The following is a 21,210-nucleotide window of genomic DNA, read 5'->3' on the forward strand; positions in this document are numbered from 1 at the left end:
GAGTGACAGAACTCTTAGTAATTTGGAGATAATTCTTACCACAAATTTTTTTTAAAGATTTTATTTATTTATTGGACAGAGAGAGAGAGAGAGAGAGATCACAAGTAGGCAGAGAGGCAGAGAGAGAGGGATGCAGGCCCCCTGCTGAGCAGAGAGCCCGATGCGGGCCTCAATCCCAGGACCCTGGGATCATGACCTGAGCCAAAGGCAAGGGCTTAACCCACTGAGCCACCCAGGTGCCCCTCTTACCAGAAATTTTTATGCACAGGTATTTTCTACACAATTATTATACTGTAACATTTTATACCTTCCTAGGATGTAGATTAAGTACATAAAAACTCATCTCTCTGAATTATTAGTTTTCAAAGACTGTCATTAGCACTTGAATCTGAGATTTGCTAAAATAAATCAAAGATATTAGAAGAGAGATGATTTGTTGGAGCTTCAATTACCTGCAAACTAGAATGAACTACAGATTGTCAATGTGGAAGCATTTATTTGCAACCCAACTCTTCCTTCCATGCTTTAAAACAGTCCAGGAAATTCTAGCTAATTAGTGAGTATGATAAGATGAGTAAAATATTTGTATAAACTAAAAATCCAAACGCCAAGATAAAATGCTACTTCAAAATTGCAGAACAGGGGCACCTGGGTGGCTCAGTGGATTAAAGCCTCGCTTTTGGCTCAGGTCATGATCCCAGGGTCCTGGGATCAAGCCCTATATCGGGCTCTCTGCTCAGTAGGGAGCTTATTTCCTCCTCTCTCTCTGCCTGCCTCTCTGCCTACTTGTGATCTCTGCCTGTCAAATAAATAAAAAAAATCTTTTAAAAAAATTGCAGAACAGAAGGGCACCTGGGTGGCTTAGTTGGTTGACCATCTGACTTGATTTCGGCTCAGGTCATGATATCAGAGATCAAACCCTACATCAGGCTCCATGCCCTGCAGGGAGTCTGCTCGAGATTGTTTCTCCCTCTCTCTCTGCCTCTCCCCCAATCTGGCTCTCTAAAATAAATACATAAATTTTTATTTTTTAATTGCAGGACAGAATATCTTAATAGGATTATATTATGTTAATATGTCTTCAGATGGCAGCTCTAAACTCAGAATAAGGGAGAGCAAACTCTTTTTAAGAGTGCTACAGGGTGCTTGGGTTTAGTCCATTAAGCATCTGCCTTTTCAGCTCGGGTCATAATCCCAGGGTCCTAAAATCAAGTCCACACTGGGCTTCCTGCTCTGTGGGGAGCCTTGCCTCTCCCTCTGCCCCTCCTCCCACTTGTTCTCTCAATCTCTCTCTGTCAAATAAATAAGTAAAATCTTTTAAAGAAAAGAGTGTTACAAATAACTTTGACTAAATATAGTAGCTGGTTTATAATAGAACACTTCCTTATTTTTCTATACATTAACCCCTCTTCACTGCAAATTTGAAATTAGTATCATAATCATGTCCATTTTACAAATGAGGAAACTGAGGACTAGAAACTTGATTTTCACAAAGCCACAGAGGGAGTCAAACTCCTGAGCCCAAACACGTCAATGGATCATCATGCCTGAGGCAACATGCATCACGTCCTCAACAAACATGTGTTTAACATGAAGGGGAAATAACAGAAAATGTCGATATAGACAGACACAGAGGCAAATGTAAAGTAAACACCGTGGTTATTCTTTTTTTTTTTTTTTAAAGATTTTATTTATTGATTTGACAGAGAGAGATCACAAGTAGGCAGAGAGGCAGGCAGAGAGAGAGGAGGAAGCAGGCTCCCCGCTGAGCAGAGAGCCCGATGCGGGACTCGATCCCAGGACCCCGAGATCATGACCTGAGCCGAAGGCAGCGGCTTAACCCACTGAGCCACCCAGGCGCCCCAAAAGTGTGGTTATTCTTGGGTTTACCATGTATTGTGTGTGTGTGTGTGTGAGCAATTACAAATGATGGCTTCCTAGAGACAGGTGTGCTCACAAGACACAGAGTCATGAATCCTGCCCTCAGGAAAAAATTAAAACTGTAACCACAGAATCACACAAAAGCATGAAAAATAGCCAGAAGCCAAATTAGGTATCATCTGTAAGGGGTGTATGTGTCTCCACCAGACAGAAGAGCATGAGCAGCATTCAGGATTCTGTGAGCTCCCAAGTTCTTGAGAGAAAATACAAACAAATCCCTGTATTTTGAACTTTTGACTTGAGAATTTTAAACGTACTTAAACATAGAAAGACTACTATATAACCTTCACTTATCTACCACCTAACTTCAACAATTATTAACATTCTGTCCATTTAATTTCATCTAGTTCCCTCATATTTTTATACTTTCCCTGCTGGGGCATCTCCAAGCAAATTTCATTTTACCTGTCAAGCCATCAACACGGAGCTGGTTTTTTATTTTTTGTTTTTTTTTGTTTGTTAAAGAACACTTTTAATGGCTTCTTTAATGCTTGGTCCCATTTATAAATTTAATTAAACACTTTAAATGATATTTAGTAATTTCAACAATTTCTTTTTAAGAGCCACTGTTGTCAAATAACACAAAAATCTTCCCATGCATTTAATTCACTATTATCTAATAGAGCTAATAAATTAAAACTATAAGCAAGGTGAACCTTAAGTGCTGTTAAGTGCTCCAATATTTACATATGCAAGTTTAGTAAAATTTCAACCCCAGAGGCCAATCCACACTTATAGTGTGTGGGGTGTTTGGGATGGTCATAAATGGTTTGGGGGGGTTCCGCTGGTCCTTAGGTGGAGAGTCTAAAGTCTTCACTCCCTGAGATGATTCAGTACCAGAAAGTTTTGTTAGTCAAACGCCAGCAGTGGGCTCCAACAAAGAACCCAGGTTGGAGACCAGTCACTGTATCATTGCTTTTGGTTCGTGAGCTTTAAGCGTCCTATTAAATATTTTTTTAAATATGGAAAACATGGAAATACAAAGAAAAAGACTGTGTGTAACTAACTAGACCTTTAACACATGTGTATTTTAATGCCTCTGGGTCCAGTATAAACGAAAATGAAGTGAGTGAGGCAGGAACAGGAGAGGGAGACAAGGCTGAGATTACAGGATTACAAGAATCCTTAGCAGTAGGTGACCAGTTGGCTGGCTATAGGCAATAATCAGCCCATGGGTCTGCTGGGCTGTAAATCAGGACCTCATGCTTGTCCACACCTGGCCAGGCATTACTGTGGCCTCAAGGCTGGTGGTAGTTGGAAGGTCCAAGGGTACCATGATTGACTGAATTGATCCTACAGGGCAACTGAAGCCAGAGCTGGGAAAGGACAGGCAGAGGACAGGGAACAATGAGTGTCCTATAAGTGGTTTAAGGGAACCTTAAACACCACTGAGTCATTTCTTAGACCCTCAGAGAGCAGAAATTTACCTACAGTTGTCAGACAAATCCCTCATATTAATCTCTATATAACACTCTGAACTGCGTATCTAAGGCATACACAAATGACTTTTCCTGTGTCTGTGTTTTTCTTTGATACCACAACTGAGGTGTCAAAACTAACTGAGTGAATGGTAGGAATTTAAATTTTATAAGACCATTAAGGCTTTGCCTGGGTTCTCTCTTCTCCATGGAGAATTTGCTCTAACACACACACAGACACACACACACACACACAAAATGGATATTTCAGGACTTAAAGATCGATGCCTTAAGTTCCCAGGGAGAATGTTGTCAAGGCACTAAGAAAAATCCATGTAAAGGCCCAGAACTATGCGGGAAAGGCATGAATGCCAGTTAGACTTTCTTAAAAGTCCACAACAGAGAGTCCTCAGGTCCCTGAAAGACAAAAGTTTGTACTAAACTACCAAGGCAAGAATTAGTAACTGTCTTCATTTCTTACTCGGGAATTAGGGACACAGCTCCTTCTTAGCCAAATCCTAAGCATTCACGGACCCCCTTCCAAATTAGTGTCACAAGTGAGGGAGGCTTCCACCTTGTCTGGTTCCCGGCATCGCTGCCCCTCATCAGGACTTAAGCCAGGCTTCCCTCAACCCACCTCCTCAACCCTACTCCTGCTTCCCTCCAACCCATTCTACAACCCACGGGGGAGCAGCCAGAGAGAGCTTTTCAAACCATAACTTAGATCCTATTGCTTTTGTACTTAAAGACCCGCGGGCTTTATAAAGGGCGTGGCCCAAAACCCGAACACTTGATTTCAGGGCTTAAAGGCACCACGTGATCTGGCCCTGCCCACTGCAGCCCCACCTGCTCTTCCCACCCACCACTGTCCTGCAGCCGCCCGGGGGGGTCCTTCTGCCCCTCAATCACCAAGCTCCTTCTCACAGTCTTAGCTGGTGTCTTCATGCTGTGGCCTCAGGACCACACGAAGACGGGAGAGGGATACGGTGCACCAGAGCAGTTGTGGTCCTGCCCTCGAAAGAGAAGCGTGGCGCGAACTTGAAACTGTCACGTAATGAGAAGCTCCGGAAGAAAATTAGCAACAAATTGAGCGAGGAGAGGGGGGCCCACAGGAGATGCCATGCGCTTTCATCTGCAAAAGCAGGAAATGAAGGTGGGAGAGTTAAAGCTGACCTACAGGAAGGAGCAGACTGCGCACTAAAGTCGTCTCCTGCCCTCCGCAGGGAGACCTGAACTCCAGCTACGCAGGGAGGGAAGTCTGCTACAAACTCAAGGGGGATGACAAATGAAATCAAAACAGGGCGCCTAGGTGGCTCAGCCAGGTAAGCGCCCGCCTTCAGCTCAGGTCCTGATCTCAGGGTCCTGGGATCGAGCCCTGCATCAGACTCCCTGCTCAGTGGGGAGTTTGCTTTTTTCTCTCCCTCTGCCCCTCCCTGCCCTGCCCGTGTCCCCTTCCAAATAAGCAAATAAAATCTTTTAAAAATAAATAAAAATAAAAACAGGCTATGTTGTCCTTGAACCACGGTGATCATGCTCAGTGAAATCAATCCCATTTGGAGAGTATAGGCTGCCTTTAGTGCCGCTGGAGGCAATAAAGGCGGAGGGTGGCCCTAGAGTGTTCCTGACCGACCTGAGAATTGCCCTGGATGCCCAGGCGTGGGGAGACAGCCAACAATCTCATTACCAGAAACAACCTCGGTCCCCTGAGTGCAAGCTCTAATTCATCTGGGTCAGGAACTGCAAAGAGCCGAGGCTCATGCAGCTCCACCCTTCATAGTCTGAGTCTTCTAGCCCAGAAAGAGGTAGAGCCACACACACAGATGGTGACGATGTCAGAGATCCAGCCCCGTTGTCAGCCCTCAGTGTTTGGTTTGGCTAATCTGCGTGTACGGGTGTGCAGAGAACATGCCATGACTAGGACCCTGGGATGCGTAAGAGAGGCTGTCAGACTTCCTGATTCCAATTACAACATTCAGCTGAATAACTGAATAACCGATTTTTGATGGGTGAATTTAATTGAAAGATCAGGGTAAGTCAATCAATACACGTTGAGATGTTTCAGGGAGCTTGAGAATCACTATAATTTATGTTTATTTAATTCTTACAAGGGAACAAACACAAAAGATAATTTCAGATAGTCTTCCCTGTGCCTGAAAGCCACTCTAGACCATCAAAACCTGGGAGTTCTGGGTGGCTCAATGGGTTAAAGCCTCTGCCTTCGGCTCAGGTCATGATCCCAGGGTCCTGGGATCGAGCCCCACGTCAGGTTCCCTGCTCAGCGGGGAGCCTGCTTCCTTCTCTCTCTTTGCCTGCCTTTCTGCCTACTTGTGATCTCTGCTTGTCAAATAAATAATAAAATCTTTAAAAAAAACAAACAAGTGAACTGGGAGTCCCAGCATCACCTTGCATGGTATGTTCCCTCTGACTCTATGCCCTTCCATGGCCGCCCCTCCCATCAGTTGGGTCTCTGCCCAGAAATCACCTGCTCAGACCTCAGGACTCAAGTCCTTCTTTCCTCTTCATCTATTGCTTACCTCTGCTTGACATAGACTTGTTACCTCTCCACTAGAAGGTGAGCCATGGGAACAGGACTTTGTCCTAGAGTCTCTTGTGTCCCCCCACAGAGTTCCTTCAGGCTCCCATACATTATATTTATTACCTGAAATGTTTTCCTTGCTTGGCTTCCCTTTGAGAACAAATTCCCTAGGAATCGGGACTTTGGTCCTATTAATCTCTGAATCCCCAACACTTAAACATTTCCTAACACAAAAGAATCAACTTGCTTAAAGCTTTTGACCTCAAATCAACTATACCTTGCAAGTTAATGTTAGCCTTTCCTTGCGTAATAATACCAGAACAGCTTGGGCAAAACATGCTGGTTACTTTTTTCCCTAATGCACATTGAAATAAATACATAGCTATTAAAATAAACATGTATTCTCACAAAAATGTGCTATCTAAAATCACTTTGTAGGGTAGCTCTATTTCTAACCTCTTGAAGAACCCCCATGCTGTTTTCCAGAGGGGCTGCACTAACTTACATTCCCACCAACAGAGTAAGAAGGTTCCCCTTTCTCCACATCCTCACCATCCTCTGTTGTTTGATGTCTCATTAATTTTTGCCATTCTAAGTGATGTTGAACATTGTTTCACATGTCTGTTGGCCATTTGTATGTCTTCTTTGGAGAAGTGTCTGTTCATGTCTTCTGCCCATTTCTGGACTGGATTATTTGTTTTTTGGGTGTTGAGTTTGAAGAAGTGCTAAGGAGGGTACGTCTTGTGATTAGCACTGGGTGTTACAGGCAACTAATGAATCGTCGAACACTACATCAAAAACTAATGATGTACAATATGTTGGCTAATGGAATATAATAAAAAATTTTAAAAAATTAAAATAAATAAATAAATAAATAAAATCACCTTGCGTTCTACAATGAGTACTTCTGATTTGGGAGAGAGCATAATGGAACAATGGCTCTGCTAAAGTGCCCTTCCCCCTGCTCCACTGTTGGCCAGACTGGGATGGATTGAAAGTTACAGTGATCCTCTTCTGAACTTCAGTCTTGCTTCTCCAGGAAATGTTCAGCGCCTTCAACAGGTGCCTGTGACACGGCAAATCAACAGACCTAAAACAGGTTTCCTGCCCCTGCCACAGCCCCTGGCAGGATTTAATCCCCTACATCAGTGGTTCTCCACCAGGGTGAATCTCCCATCACATTTGGTAATGTCTGGAGACACTGTCCATTGTCACATCTATGGAACTACTGACATCCTACAACACACGGGATAGTCCCCTACAACAAAGTATGATCCAGCCCTAATTATTCCTCTTGCCAGGGGTGAGAAAACCTGGTTTAAGTCAATGAGACCTTGGTCTTTGAGACCAAAAACACTTGTTTTCATCCCAACGCCTCTTATCTTCCCTTAAACAGAAACCAACCCTTTCAAAGCAGGGAAACAGAACCTTCAGCACGTTTTTAAAAAATCATAATCGTGGGGCGCCTGGGTGGCTCAGTGGATTAAAGCCTCTGCTTTCAGCTCGGGTCATGATCCCAGGGTCCTGGGATCGAGCCCCACATCGGGTTCTTTGCTGGGTGGGTACAGCTTCCCTTCCTCTCTCTCTGCCTGCCTCTCTGCCTACTTGTGATTTCTGTCTGTCAAATAAATAAATAAAATCTTAAAAAAAAATCAGAATCGTTAGGAATATTTATAACCTCTAACGAGTTCAAGACCATTTTAAAATAAACTACTTGAGTCTGAAAGCTTCATTACTGAGGAATGAATAATTGTGACATTCAATGAATAAATAAAATAATTGGTTCATGAACAGGTGATTACCGGAAATACTGATCTCTCCTATTAGGGAACCACAGAAGTTTTACTGTCTCTTTGGAGAACATTCTACTTCAACAAAGAAGATAGAAGAAAGTTATGCCTTGGGATATGTAATAAGGATGCCTTTCAAGGACATATGGGACGACTGGCAAAGCTCTAAACTCTAAATGGAAGCTTAGTGCTTTTAAGGCACCTAACCGTGAAAAACGATGTCGGGTGAAATCAATTGCGTGTGCGAGTGAAGGCTGGCAGATGGCAAAGACGACCAGGCACCTTTAAGGAAACACATTGAACCCGATAATCCATTCAGTGGATGCATTCCCAGATCACATTTGGTCTAATGTACACTTGGAGCATTTAATTTTATACTATTTCGTATTTAAGTAGAAAATATAATTTAAAATTTTAAAATTTATTGGTGTACAGAAAGAAAAATGGTTAAGTTTTCCTGTGAATATCCAGATGGTTTGGAAAAAACACATCCTGCCAGTGTCTTTTGATTGCCAGCAACATAACCCAAACCCTGCACCCCTCAGCACCCCCAAATCACAGTCTATGCTGGCTGTACTCTTGAAATGAAGGAAAGCCTTCTAGAGTTCACTGATAGATCACAAGGAAGCAACGTTGGCCAAATGAATCAGGCTATTTAAAAAATAAGGCAATCAATCAGGTGTTTTTCTAAACCTCCTCCCTCCCCGCGCAACTGTTTTTGTACATGATGTTTACTTCATGATGATTCCTCTGCTGAAATAAAAATATACCTCTGTGTGGCTCTGACTCCCTGAGATAGAATCTAATTGTTTCTTTGGAGAGCTGTCCTGAAAGCTTCCAAGGTGGGAATGGTGGTGGGAGCTATTTTTATCATCCCTGGTCTTTTAATAGCCCAGCTGTGCCGCAAGGCAAAGCTGTTAGATTTGTACTGAAAGCCTAATGCTGCAGCGGGAACCCACCAGCCTCAGCTCCTGCCCTGAGGGGATCAGAGCAGCTGGGCTGGGACTTCAGCCCCTGCCGCAGAGAGGGAGTGCCTAATATTAGCACACTGGAGCAGGAAATAAATAGCAGGAATCTGTGGGCCATCTAGACATTCAATCTGGGAGGCATCCAATTTCAAAGTCAGAAGGCAGGAATTACTTAACAGGAAAAAAGTAAGATCTGCTGGCAGGGGAAAAACAAACACACCCAAACAAATGCAAACATGATTTAAAAACCAAAGGCAAAGAAAGGAAGACATAGGAGGCCCATCTGTGAAAGGCAATCAATAAAATATAATTAAAATTGGAATGTGCAATAGGAAAACATGGAAGGATGTGGACATTCCGCAAAATTAAGAAAATTCATCTCAAGGTGAGAAAGTAACCACATCTAATAAGCACATAGGCAAGAGGCACAGTGGAAAGGAAGAGTCAGAAGTCCGAGAGGGCAATAAAAGATCTGCTGAGTAGCGCATCAAAGGACTGACTTTGACCTCCACGTCCCCGCTGGGTGAAATATGGAGAATGACAATACTGGACCTCCAGGACAGTTGTCATGACCCAGTGAGACCCTCCCCAAGAAGCAGGAGCCATTTCTATCAATTGCATAGTCTTGCATCATGCCTGGTACAACGCAGATGGCTCAATATTTTTGAATGAATGGAAAATTTACGGATTTTAACTCTGCCAAGCCATATGCCATATGTCTTGGTTTTTACCAGGCAGCTTAGATCAGCAGTGCTCCAAGTGTGGTCCATGCACCAGCATCATCCCAGACTTGCAGAGTCAAAGACCCCTGGGAGGGGGTAGGGAGGGATACAGGCTGCAATCTGAGTTTTCAGAAGGCTTCCAGGTGATTCTGACACAAGGTACATGCTAAAGGCTGAGAACTACTGATCTGGAAAACGAACAGCAGCTTTTTAAAATATCAAATGTTAATATTATTCATTTAAAAGTTATACATATGACACAGATTACAAAAGAAGAAGATCAAAAAGTGAAAGTCAAATATTCTCTTAAAAAGCCTTTCCTGACTATACTGTTGCCATGGGTTTTTTTTCTTTCTGTGATTGGGAGCCCCCAGGCTGAATGACTGTGCCTGTCACTGCGTTGTTTCTGAATCGGCTTTCCTAGTATTTAAGAGCAGGTGTTGCTGATTTTTCCCCCCAGCCCCTAGCATAGAGCCAGGGACTCTGGAGGCTCTCATTATAAAGTAATTAATGACTATGTAGGCACCATGCATGGCTATTTCTAAAATAATCTCTTTCATTCCATTTTCCTGGAACCCAAATAAGAAATCATGAGATTGATATAGGCCAAGCTACGTGTGACACCAATAGGTCCTAATCTGGTGATTACAAAGTGGGAGATATTTCTCAAAAGTTCCTTTCTTTAAGGGCACCAGGGTAGCTTAGTCATTAAGCATCTGCAGGTCATGATCCTGGGGTCCTGGATCAAGTCCCAGGTCTGGCTCCCCAGTCAGCGGGGAGTCTCCTTCTCCCTCTCTCCCCCACCCCACTCATGCTCACACTTTCTCTCTCTCTCTCTCTCTATTAATTAAAACAATCTTTAAAAAAAAAAAAGTTCCTTCCTTTAAATATGTTCTGACGACCCCCCCCAAGAGAAACTGAAACCAAAAGGGAGAAAACATTAAATTCAGAATTTATTCCATGAGACCAACAAGTTAAGGGACTGACTTAAAGCCATTTATCAATTAAATTCTAGGTTTGTATAATAAGCCAAACCTTATAGAGAGAAGGTATTCCTTCCACAAGAAAGCATTTTGTGTGAGTAAAAAATTCACGGTCAGAGGGACTAAAAGATACTTAGATGCAGCCCCTGTCAGCAGGGAGCTCCCACTCCGGAAAAGGAGCGAAGACGCGTTCCTAGGAAACAAACACACAGGGTGGGCTAAAGCAGGGACACGGTGCCAAATCAGACACGTTCAGATGCACTGACTAGGGGTAGGGGATGAAGACGGGGCTGGGGTTTCCAATCCACACACCGAGGAGCTGGGGTTCCCAATGGGGCATCTTTGAAGGTTTCTGAACAGAGGGCAGACGTGGGGAAGGGGTGTCGCAGACTGGTCACCTCCTGTCCTCATTCGCTTCAATCTGCGGGGAGAGCTTAACTCGTCCTTCTTCTTCAGCATAGGTGCTGTGGTGGAGACAAAAAGAGGGGACTCCAGAGGGACATGGGGGGCATGGGCACAGCGTCTAGGGAGAGAATGAGAATGGCAGTGCCCGTCCCTCCCAACTCTTACTTGCCTTTGCAGGTTGCAAAAGGTGTCCTTTGTGAATCCCCCATTCTGGGCCTGTGTGTGTGTGTCTGTGTGTGTGTCTGTGTGTGTCTGTGTGTTTGTACTGTATGTCCATGTGGGTATGTTCTCTTTAACTCCTACAAGACCAAGACTTATTCCATTTCACAGGTGGAAGAACTTGGGGCTCCAGGGAACAAGGTAGCGTCAGTGAGCAGCTCAGCCTGGAATCAAACCCAGGACCATGGATCCAACCCTCACATTTCTTTACTTCTTGTGTATGTTTTATTTCCTTTTCATGAGGCTTGTTTGAAAACACTGAGAGCCAGGACACCTGGGTGGCTCAGTGGGGTAAAGCCTCTGCCTTCAGCTCATGATGATGATCCCAGGGTCCTGGGATCGAGCCCCACATCGGGCTCTCTGCTCAGCAGGGAGCCCGCTTCCCTCTCTCTCTGCCTGCCTCTCTGCCTACTTGTGATCTCTGTCTGTCAAATAAATAAATAAAATCTTAAAAAAAAAAGAAAGAAAGAAGGAAAACACTGAGAGCCAAGCAAGGCTAGCCCTGAGGCAGGAAGGGTGGGCAGGGTGTAGGTCTTAGCAGAATGGAAAAGGATGCTCTGAGGGTCCCACGGGGTCCATGCTGGTTCGCCAGACAGGGACAGCGCAGAGGAGCTGAGGCCAAACCACCTGCAGGGGAAGCAGTGGCTGTGCACCGCGTAGGGCCTCCATTCCTGGCTTATATCCACAGTAACAGCAGCGGGCATTTGGGCCAGTCACGTTTCTGAAACCTCAGCCTCACAGCGTCATTGCCCTGAAGTCCCAGGGAGAATGAGGAGTGGGGGAGCAGGCTGGGCACTCGGGCCTTCTGACCTCTCAGCCCAGCTCAGCATTGCCAGCCCGGGACTTCTGGAATGCAGCGCCACCGCTGGAAGCGAGGCGGACCATGGAGAGGGTGGGCAGGCTTATCACAGTCATTCCAGCAGCAGGTGACAACAGCCCAGACTGGGGACCGGCGGAGGCACGGGGAAGAGCTGGGGCACATGGGAAATCACCCTCAAGAGAGCAAACCTGGGGACCGTCCAGAGATAAATAAGACGAGGGAGTGGGTCGTGAGGCCTGAGCTCCCAGCCTGGGCGTCAAGGGTGGTGATAGGAAGGCGGATAGAAACCAGAACCCTCAAAAAAAAATAAAAAATAAAATAAATAAATAAAAAAAGAAACCAGAACCCTCAAAAGAAGTCAGGCTTGAATGTATGTGTGGGAGGCCGAGGGAGGAGGACTCCGTTGAGTCTGAGGAGGGGCTGAGGCACTAGCAGGGCATCAGGGCCAAGTCCATGAAAGTGCTGGAACTGAGGTGACAGGAGGGAAGCAAGGATCTGAAACCCAGACACTGAGAGGTGACAGCTCAGCACGAGTGACTGCTGTCAAGGCAGAGGGAGGCAGCAGGAGAGGGGTAAACGAGGAGGAGTTCCTGAGAGAGAGGAGGGAAAGCAAAGAGGGGAGGAGGGCTGGGCTAGCCTCAGGAGAGCAGACAACATGCAGTGTTCTGGAAGCCAGGTGGGAAGAGCTTCTGAAGAGACAAGGACAAAGAAAGAGACTTGGAAATTAGTGGGAAGGACACCACCAGTGACCTCGGAGAAGTTCCACGATACACAGAGAAGGGAAGTGTAAGTAAATGGGTAGGAAATCCCAGTATGGAGCAAAACCAGCGTGTGGCAGTGATGAGAAGATGAGGGAGGGGGACGGGGGCAGGGCGAGAGGGAGGGGGAGGAGGAGACCAACGTACGGAAGCAGCGGCAAGGATTTACTAAATTTTTGTTTATTAGGGACTTGATTTAAGATGCGACCTTGGAGGGGCGCCTGGGAGGCTCAGTGGGTTAAGCCACTGCCTTTGGCTCAGGTCATGATCTCAGGGTCCTGGGATCGAGCCCCGCATCGGGCTCTCTGCTCAGCGGGGAGCCTGCTTCCCGCCCTCTCACTCTGCCTGCCTCTCTGCCTGCTTGTGATCTCTGTCTGTCAAATAAATAAATAAAATCTTAAAAAAAAAAAAAAAAAAAAAGACAAGACCTTGGAGTCCCTGCTGATGAGAAGCCAGGGATGAAGGGGGAGATGGAGGACGGCAGAGAGAGGAAGACAGGAGAGGCTGGAAGCATGCGACCGTGGAGGAGGAGGAGAGATGGGCGAGCATACCCAGGGCGGGGTTCACAGAAGTGCTGTTCACAGCAGCCCAAAGGTGGGAACAGCCCAACTGTGCCTCAGTGGACAAACAGATAAACAAGATGGTGTCTCCATACAATGGGATGTTACTCAGCCATAAAAAGCCACAAAGCCCTGATGACGCACTACAACATGGAGGAACCATGTGACGCCAAGGGAAAAAAGCCAGACACAAAAGGCCACATATCGAATAATTCAACTTATGTGAAATGTCCGAATAGGGCCTTCCACTCTGAACTTCTGAACTAAGCCACTAGCCAAAAAACCACATTCACCTGCTCACACGTGGACTTCCTGAGGTGAGTGAGGCTGGGCGTGAGCAGGGACAGCCTAGCCTACTCAGGATGTGTCCCCAGGAGGAGGTGACTCCAGGAGGAGGTGACCCGCTGCTAACTCACTGTTCAGAGGGATCTGGACGCATACCTGAGCAACACTCCGTGTTTAAGGGTAGAGCTGGGACGGAAACACACGCTACGCTCTCTGTGCCTCGGAAAGGACAAATTTGGGGGGTTTTGTTTTGTTTTGTTTTGTTTATATAATGGGCTGAAATCACCAATAAGTTGGAACAGTGAAGTGCTCTGAAGGTGAAAAATGCTTTGCTTGATGCTAATAACATTTTGGCAGTGACAGTTTTGAAGATGTATCACAGCTCTTTTCAGAAAAAGTAATAGCTCCTTTGAGGAAAAACTATATTCTCAACATTAGAAGGCTTTTATAAACCGAATCCTGATTAAAGAAACTACATTTCAATGTAATCATGTATTCTGTGTCTATGACTGTGGGAGGCCGGGGGCTGGGCACTGACAGGGGCAGAGAAGTAAAAAGGAATAGAATGTAACAGTTGCTGCCCTCAACCAGCCAAGTCTGATGTGGGAGGTAAAAGCACACAATGTGTGCTACAGGGAGGAGCCCAGGGAGGAGAGGCGAGGGCTGTGAGTCCTTACTACACATCTGTGCACCTTGTTAAAATTTCATCTCCCTTTGCTCATTCTTTCATTAGTCCGCAGACATTTACTGAGCACCTACTATGTGCCAGGCACTGGGCTAGATACTGGAAATGGGTAAGAAACAGACCAGGCGCTTGGTTCTCACATGACATTCCTAACTCACGATGAGGGTTGCTGGAATCTTGCAGAGGCGAAGAAGCAGGCCCAGAGAGGTTGTGTAACTCACTCGAGGAGCTGGACTAGAAAACAGTAAGGACATAGCAGCGTGAAAACTGCTGGTTCTAGAGGCTGTGGTCAAGTGGGACAGGCAGTGTCTACACCACAGGGCAGATGGGTCAGGGTCTAGACCACAAGGCTGACTCTAGCACCTGGGACTTACGTAACCTCAGGCAACAAAGCAGGGTCTCCAGAAAGCTTTTTCTGGACCAGACAGTATGACACTGGAGCTAGATGGGAAACAAACAGGGGAAACAGCCCATGTTCAAGGTCTAGTTGGTTGGGATTGAGATCTGGACGTTCTGTCTCCAGAACCTGTGCTCTTAAATACTATGCTGTAATTTTAAAAATAAGAGATTCTTCTGACTCTGTCCCTCACATTAGTTTGCCACTAAACTTGTCTTTATTAAGTCTCACGGGTGGCCCCAACCTGTTCACCTCATCACGCCCAACCAGTGTCACTGGGGAGGTCACAGCTTCTAGTCACCTGAAAACCAAGTGGCTACAACGATGCTATCCTTCGATGCTATCCTTCAGAGTGTCTGCAACTTCTAGCACCTTGCTTCTGTCCCTGCATGTGGTCTCTTAGAGAGGTCTCAGAGCTTCCAGTGTCATGCATATCCTTCCTCAGTCTATGATATGACAGGAAATAACCTTTTCTTGGGAGCCGCTGAGGTTTGGTGATTGACATATTTTTCCAGTACAGTCAAGTGTTACCCTAAATATTCTTGGCCAAGCATGTACTGACTGCAGTGAGCCCCTTATTGAGAGGCGGAGCTAGAAGCTAGAAGGGGGTGGGGCTTGTCCCACAAGGAATGAGAATGGAGAAGGTAGAACCCTGCTTAAGAGAACAGCTGGGCAAAGTCCAAAAGTAGCCGAGCAAAGAGCGAGGGCACCAGGGTAACCTTTCTTATATCTCTTCTAGCTCAGAATTAGGATCTGTTCTAGAACATGAGGATGAATGGAGGCCATGGGGAAGGGAAGCGCACAGACCCAGCTCTGTGAAAGGCAAGGAAGGAAAGCTGCTGGGAGTCGGGGAGACCCTGACAGAGGCTGGATGGTGGAGAGACCCCAGCCCAGGCAAGGCCACCTCAGGAAACAGAAGGCAAGTACTGCAGGTTCAAGGACAGTAGGAGACACTGAGGAAAACTGTGGTTCTATGACTGCTTTACACTTTTATAAAATGAGAAAGGACTCCTGGATAGATGGATTTTCTCACAAGTGGCGAACTCCAAGCAAACCACATGCTGTTCAAGTACCTCAGGGAACTATGTGATCAAATGTCAGTGCAGATTATGTATATTATTTTATAAAGTTGTTTAAACTATGACAAATGCACAAAGGTATCTATACCTTGTTTCTAAAGATTGGAAGTTTTAAATGTGTGATATTCAGGATATAGGACAACCATTAGAAATAGCTTACTAGAACCATAATTTGCTATTATTTACAAATGTGGTATTATCAAATAGCTTTGTTCTTGTAATAGAAGAAATAAAAGATGATCATTTTGTAAATCAAGATCAATTTGCCTGCTGTCTCCTGGGTTCCTGATGAGTTTACTGGCAATCACCAAACCATCTCTGAGTCTGTCTAAGTAGAATTATCAAAATTCATATTCTTGCAATACAACTCCCGGGCCCTGATGCCAACTGAGAGTCAAAATATTTTTTATTGTTATTGGTATTATTAGAAGTCCCAAGGAATATCCTATGTACACATATGCGCCACCTAGCCAGGATGTGCTATTGACATGGGAGATGTTAAGTCATCTTAGATGATAAAGGTGAAGTTCTTTTCCCCACTAGAAGCAAAAATCTGAAAATTTCAAATCAATGGCTAAACCTTGACAGTGAAGAAATGCCTGAGAGTCCGCACAGTTAAAAGTGTATTAGGCATCCAGTTATTCCTAATTCTGTTGGAGGTATAAGGAGGTATAAGGTATAAGGAGGGACACAGTATAAAGTTTCACATATTCCATATTGATGCAAATGGGGTACTTTCAAAGAAGAAGAAAAATAAAATTGTAGTAAAAGATGAAATCAGATCCCTTTCTCAACACATACAAAAATAAATTTCGTTTTAATTAAAGGTTGGCAAAAACCAAATTTTGAAATGCTGGGTGGAAAATATAGATTAATGTCTTTTAACTCTTCAAGCAAAATATATTTTCTTAAACGGGATAAAAATGTAGGAACTAGAGAAGTAAACTTTGCAAAACATAGTAAGAATGTCCACGCATCCAAAGACCCTGCAAAGTGAAAAGACAACATACAAACTTGGAGAAAATACTTGCAATTCATTCAGCTGACAGTATCAAAAAGAAACAAAGGACTTCTACCAACAAACAAGGACACAGACACAGGAGCAAGGGATAGAAAGACAGCATTCCATAGGAAAGACACACACAGGTAGTAACAACATGAAGAGGAGCTCAGTGTCATTAGTGAACCACAAAATACAGAAACCACCCTGAGATACCTTTTCATACCATTCCATTAGCAAAAATTAAAACTTCTGACATTACAAAACATTGAAAAGGATATGAATTCACAAAACCAATTATGCATCACATGTCCGAGTACTTATTAGCACAACCACTTGGGAAAAGAGTGTGGTATGGCCTCCTGTAAGTGATCAGTTACATAGCCTATGTTCCAACAATTCCGCTCTGAGGTGGATACCTGAAACAGTTGTGACTATGTACATGACAGGAGACACATACACAGATGTGCATCATTCCCTGTCCATGGGCAAATAGATGAATGGAACTTTACCTAGCAGCCCAAAAGAATGAACTCAAACACCAGAGAATTACACGCACAACACCATAACAGCATTCACACATGGTGCTGTTTTTATAAATGGAAAACAATTAAAGCAAAACTAATTCCTTCTATAAAAATTTGTAAATATTAAAACTTTATAAAAAGGGAAACAAAGGACTAATCCACTCAAGGTTCAGAATGATCAGGACCCCTAGATAGAAAGGGGAAGTCAGGGAAGGGCTAGTGAGGAGACTATATGATTAGTTATAGGGTTGAACTTCTGGTTTTGAAGTTGATTTCACCAGTGATTGTTACATTATTAAAAGAGCTAAGTAAAAATATAAAAAAGCAGGCTATGGACAAGATGAGAAAGCATCACCAACCCTGCATTATGAACTTTCTGATTCAGTGCACATGAGTTCCTTTCATAAAATGGAGACATGCCCTTTAAGAACAGACTTGGGTAAAATATCAAACTGAAATCATTTCAGTCCAAACAGTGACAAGCTCCACCTACCCACCCGACTGAGACCATTTATAGAAGGTTCTTTATTTGTTCTGACATTACTTATAAAAGAGAAATTGAAAACATCTTAAATATCCATCACTAGAGGAATGGTTTAAAACACGAGGCCATGACCCTATGCTTTCATTAATTCACCTTATCAACACCTTGATTGAGCGCCCATGATTTGTCAGACCCTGTGGGATACAGTGATGAGCTAGATTGATTCAGGCCCCACTCCCATGAAGTTAACACTGGTGGGGAAGACAGGCAGTAATCAAAAGGTCACACGTGTAAATGAACACTGAAAACAGATGAAGGCTGTCAAGGGAAGGGCCACACAGTTATGAAAGGAGAAAAGGGAGGGAACCTAGCTTGAAATGCTTAGTGAGGCTTCCCAAGGACAGGTGGCATTTCACAGAGGTCTGAAACAAAAACCTGGGAGTAGTTACCCAGGTCAAAGGGAGGCAGGAGAAGAGCCATCCAGGCACAAAGAGGAGAGGTGGGCCCAGAGCTGAAGGAGCAAGCTCGGGCTGTCAGGGACAGGAATGACCAAGATGGTCAGGCCCAGAGCAAGGTGGGCAGTGGGGTGAGATGGGGCTGGAAAGGGGGGCGAGGGACAGATCATGGACCAAAGAGCAATGGGAAGAAGGGATTGAAGTAGGAAGGCAATCACACCAGATCTGCAGAGGAAAATGATCGCCTGCCACCAGGTGGAGAAGGGAGGGTATGGGGACAAAACGGGGGCTCCCTTTGGCACAATCACGCTGGTTCAGCATGTAGCACAGTCAGGAGTGTATGGACAAGCAGTGGGAGATGACCTCAGCAGCACAGACAAGGGGCAGAAGCAGCTGGCCTGGGGGTGGCGGTCATGGGGCTGTGGACAGGGTTCTGGATTTGCGAGGTCTCTAGATGGTCAAATGGAGAACACTTGGAGGTAGAAGGGGTGTGGACAAAGAGAGAGGGAGGCACCTCAAATGACTTGCAGATGTCTGTCTTATAGAACTAGAACACTAGAAGCTGAGCAGGTGGGAGGGGGGCATGATGAGCTTGGTTTTGTAAGTGGCGTAGCTTAAGGTGGCCAGGGACATCCAAAGGCAGATGTCAAGTAACCAGTAGGTGAGCTTGGAGGGAGGCTGATCTGGAGATACAAGTTTAGGAGACACACTGAAACAGTTAAAAATCAATGAGGCAAATCTGTACATACTGACATGAAATGTTCTCTATGATCTACTGTACATGTAATATACATGGAATAAAGCAAGTTATAGAACAATTATGTATACTATAACCATGTTTTTTAAAAAGCATATAGAAAAATACTTAATTATCTGGTGTGCAAGAGAAATACACACAATCGCCCAGAGATACACACACACACAGGTTTGGAAAGAATATACCAGATTACTAACCTACCCCAGTGACTGACTGATGCTTTGGATTGGGAGAGATGAGTGAAGAACTTTCAATTTTTGTCTATAAACTTTTGCACCACTGTATCCTGTTTCTTAAAATAAAGACTTCATTCTCCAACTGTCCCTTTACTCCATCCCTCTGGCTTTCCCCAATTCCTACAGCATCAGGCAGATGTTGGCAACCAGAGATGAAACAGAAAAAGGAACAGTGATGCCAGTTTTGCATGCTATTTAATGGTTAAAAAAAAAAAAAAGGAGGAATTTGGTATTTGCTTTTAAGCTGCATCAAAATAGCCATATCAGAATGTTCATTGGGAAATGCCATTCCTGCTCCTTGAGTGTTAACAATTGAGTTGGCTAAGCAATAAGTCAATTAAGATGACTGCAGAGCACAGAAATCTGGGGGCACTGGCTTGTTTTCTCCTACTGGTTGCCCACTGGTCTCCAAGTAATGCCCACCAATCCTCCATACTGATCAAGGAACACTGAAGACCTCCCCCACTGAGGAGAACAGTGTATTTGGCCTAATGAACATACACGAACAAAAGGAAATTAACATCAATGGGAAGATGAGGTGGCTTGACACAGCAACCTGCACAGATTGTCCTGGAATTTTCTTGTCATTGAGCATCATCACCCACACAGTCCCAGTCCACACCCGGTACATATTTGCAGAACTGTTTCTGAAATGTCCAGACCTCTCTTGGACCAAACATATTATTTCCCAAGATAAAAATAGTGGACCGTGAAGACAGAAGCATCCCGGTGTCAGAAAGCCAGCCAAGGAACAGGATGTCTATCCCCATGTGAATTTCACTCTTCCATTCCCAAGCCTGTGAAGCACAGCCTGAGACAATCAGTAAAAATTTAAAGTTGCCTTGTCTAGCAGCTGGACAATATGTCACTTAGCCACCCTTAATAAGTGTACCTTCTACAGAGAGATCGATAATAACTCATCTATGGAAATCATACCAGCAAGGCAGACGCAGGTAAAATTGCTCCCATCTTGCTTCTCATTTGCATCCACACAGCTGGCGTTATTCTGACACGGCTTCCGCTGGCAAGCATCAAATTCTTCACAGAAGGTACCCACGTACTGATCCTCACAGGTACAGGAAAAAGTTGCCTAAAACACAAGCATACCATACATGTTACATGAGACCTCTAAAATGTACACTCTGGCTGGGAATCCCAAAGTTCAAAAGCCTCGCTCCCTTTTTTTTTTTTTTTAAGATTTTATTTATTTGACAGAGAGAGAGATCACAAGTAGGCAGAGAGTCAGGCAGAGAGAGAAGGGGAAGCAGGCTCCCTGCTGAGCAGAGAGCCTGATGCGGGGCTTGATCCCAGGACACTGAGATCATGACCTGAGCCGAAGGCAGCGGCTTAATCCACTGAGCCACCCAGGTACCCCGCCTCGCTCCTTTTTGTAATTATACCAATACTGAATATTGGAATCATGTCATTTATATTTTGATCTGATCAAAATCATAGCTCTGAGAGAAATGGTGTGTATTTCCTTACATTTTTTTAAAGATTTTATTTATTTATTTATTTGACAGAGAGAGAGATCACAAGTAGGCAGAGAGACAGGCAGAGAGAGAAGGGGAAGCAGGCTCCCTGCTGGGCAGAGAGCCTGATGCGGGGCTCGATCCCAGGACCCTGAGATCATGACCTGAGGCGAAGGCAGTAGCCTAACCCACTGAGTCCCCCAGGCGCCCCTTGTCTTACATTTTAATTTCATACATGTATTTTTCTCATTCTTTCTTTATTGACATTTACCCTGACCATTTTCCATCTTGCTAGAGCGGATGGATTGTTCTCCAGCCGTGAAACAAAATGTTAGCCAACCAGCTCAGCTCCTGTAGCATCCACAGCACTTGTAACAAAAACCTTCTCAGATCTCCTGCCCTGACCACCTTCCAGAGCACGCAGGGAATTTACTGAATCACCTTCTAAGTTACCTTCAGCATCAACACACAGCTATACAGACAAACTGAGTGCAAGGGAAGATTAAAAAGAGTATGATTCTAGTAAATGTCTTGTTTGGTTTATGGCGTTCCTGCTATCTTAGTGAAAGACCATAACTCAGACCCAGAGCACTGCATTTGGTTGGAACCTTCATTCCTGAGATAGTTGTAAAATCCAAATAAAACAGAGCCTTCCTGATCTTTTCTTCATACTTAATGCCTGGGGGTGGTAACCATCTGAAACAAACAAACAA

General features: G+C 44.6%; 1 protein-coding gene across 2 annotated transcripts in view; it reads right to left on the reverse strand.

The window, feature by feature from the left end:
• Window positions 1-21,210, reverse strand: part of DNER (delta/notch like EGF repeat containing) — a 321,150-nt gene that overhangs the window by 92,546 nt on the left and 207,394 nt on the right. For both annotated transcript variants that reach the window (XM_044241774.1, XM_044241775.1), the window contains exon 6: window positions 19,962-20,115. In XM_044241774.1, coding sequence (XP_044097709.1) covers window positions 19,962-20,115 — 154 coding nt within the window. The remainder of the gene's footprint in view (window positions 1-19,961; window positions 20,116-21,210) is intronic.

Source organism: Neovison vison, chromosome 3 (assembly GCF_020171115.1).
Source record: "Neovison vison isolate M4711 chromosome 3, ASM_NN_V1, whole genome shotgun sequence".
Lineage (NCBI taxonomy): Eukaryota > Metazoa > Chordata > Mammalia > Carnivora > Mustelidae > Neogale > Neogale vison.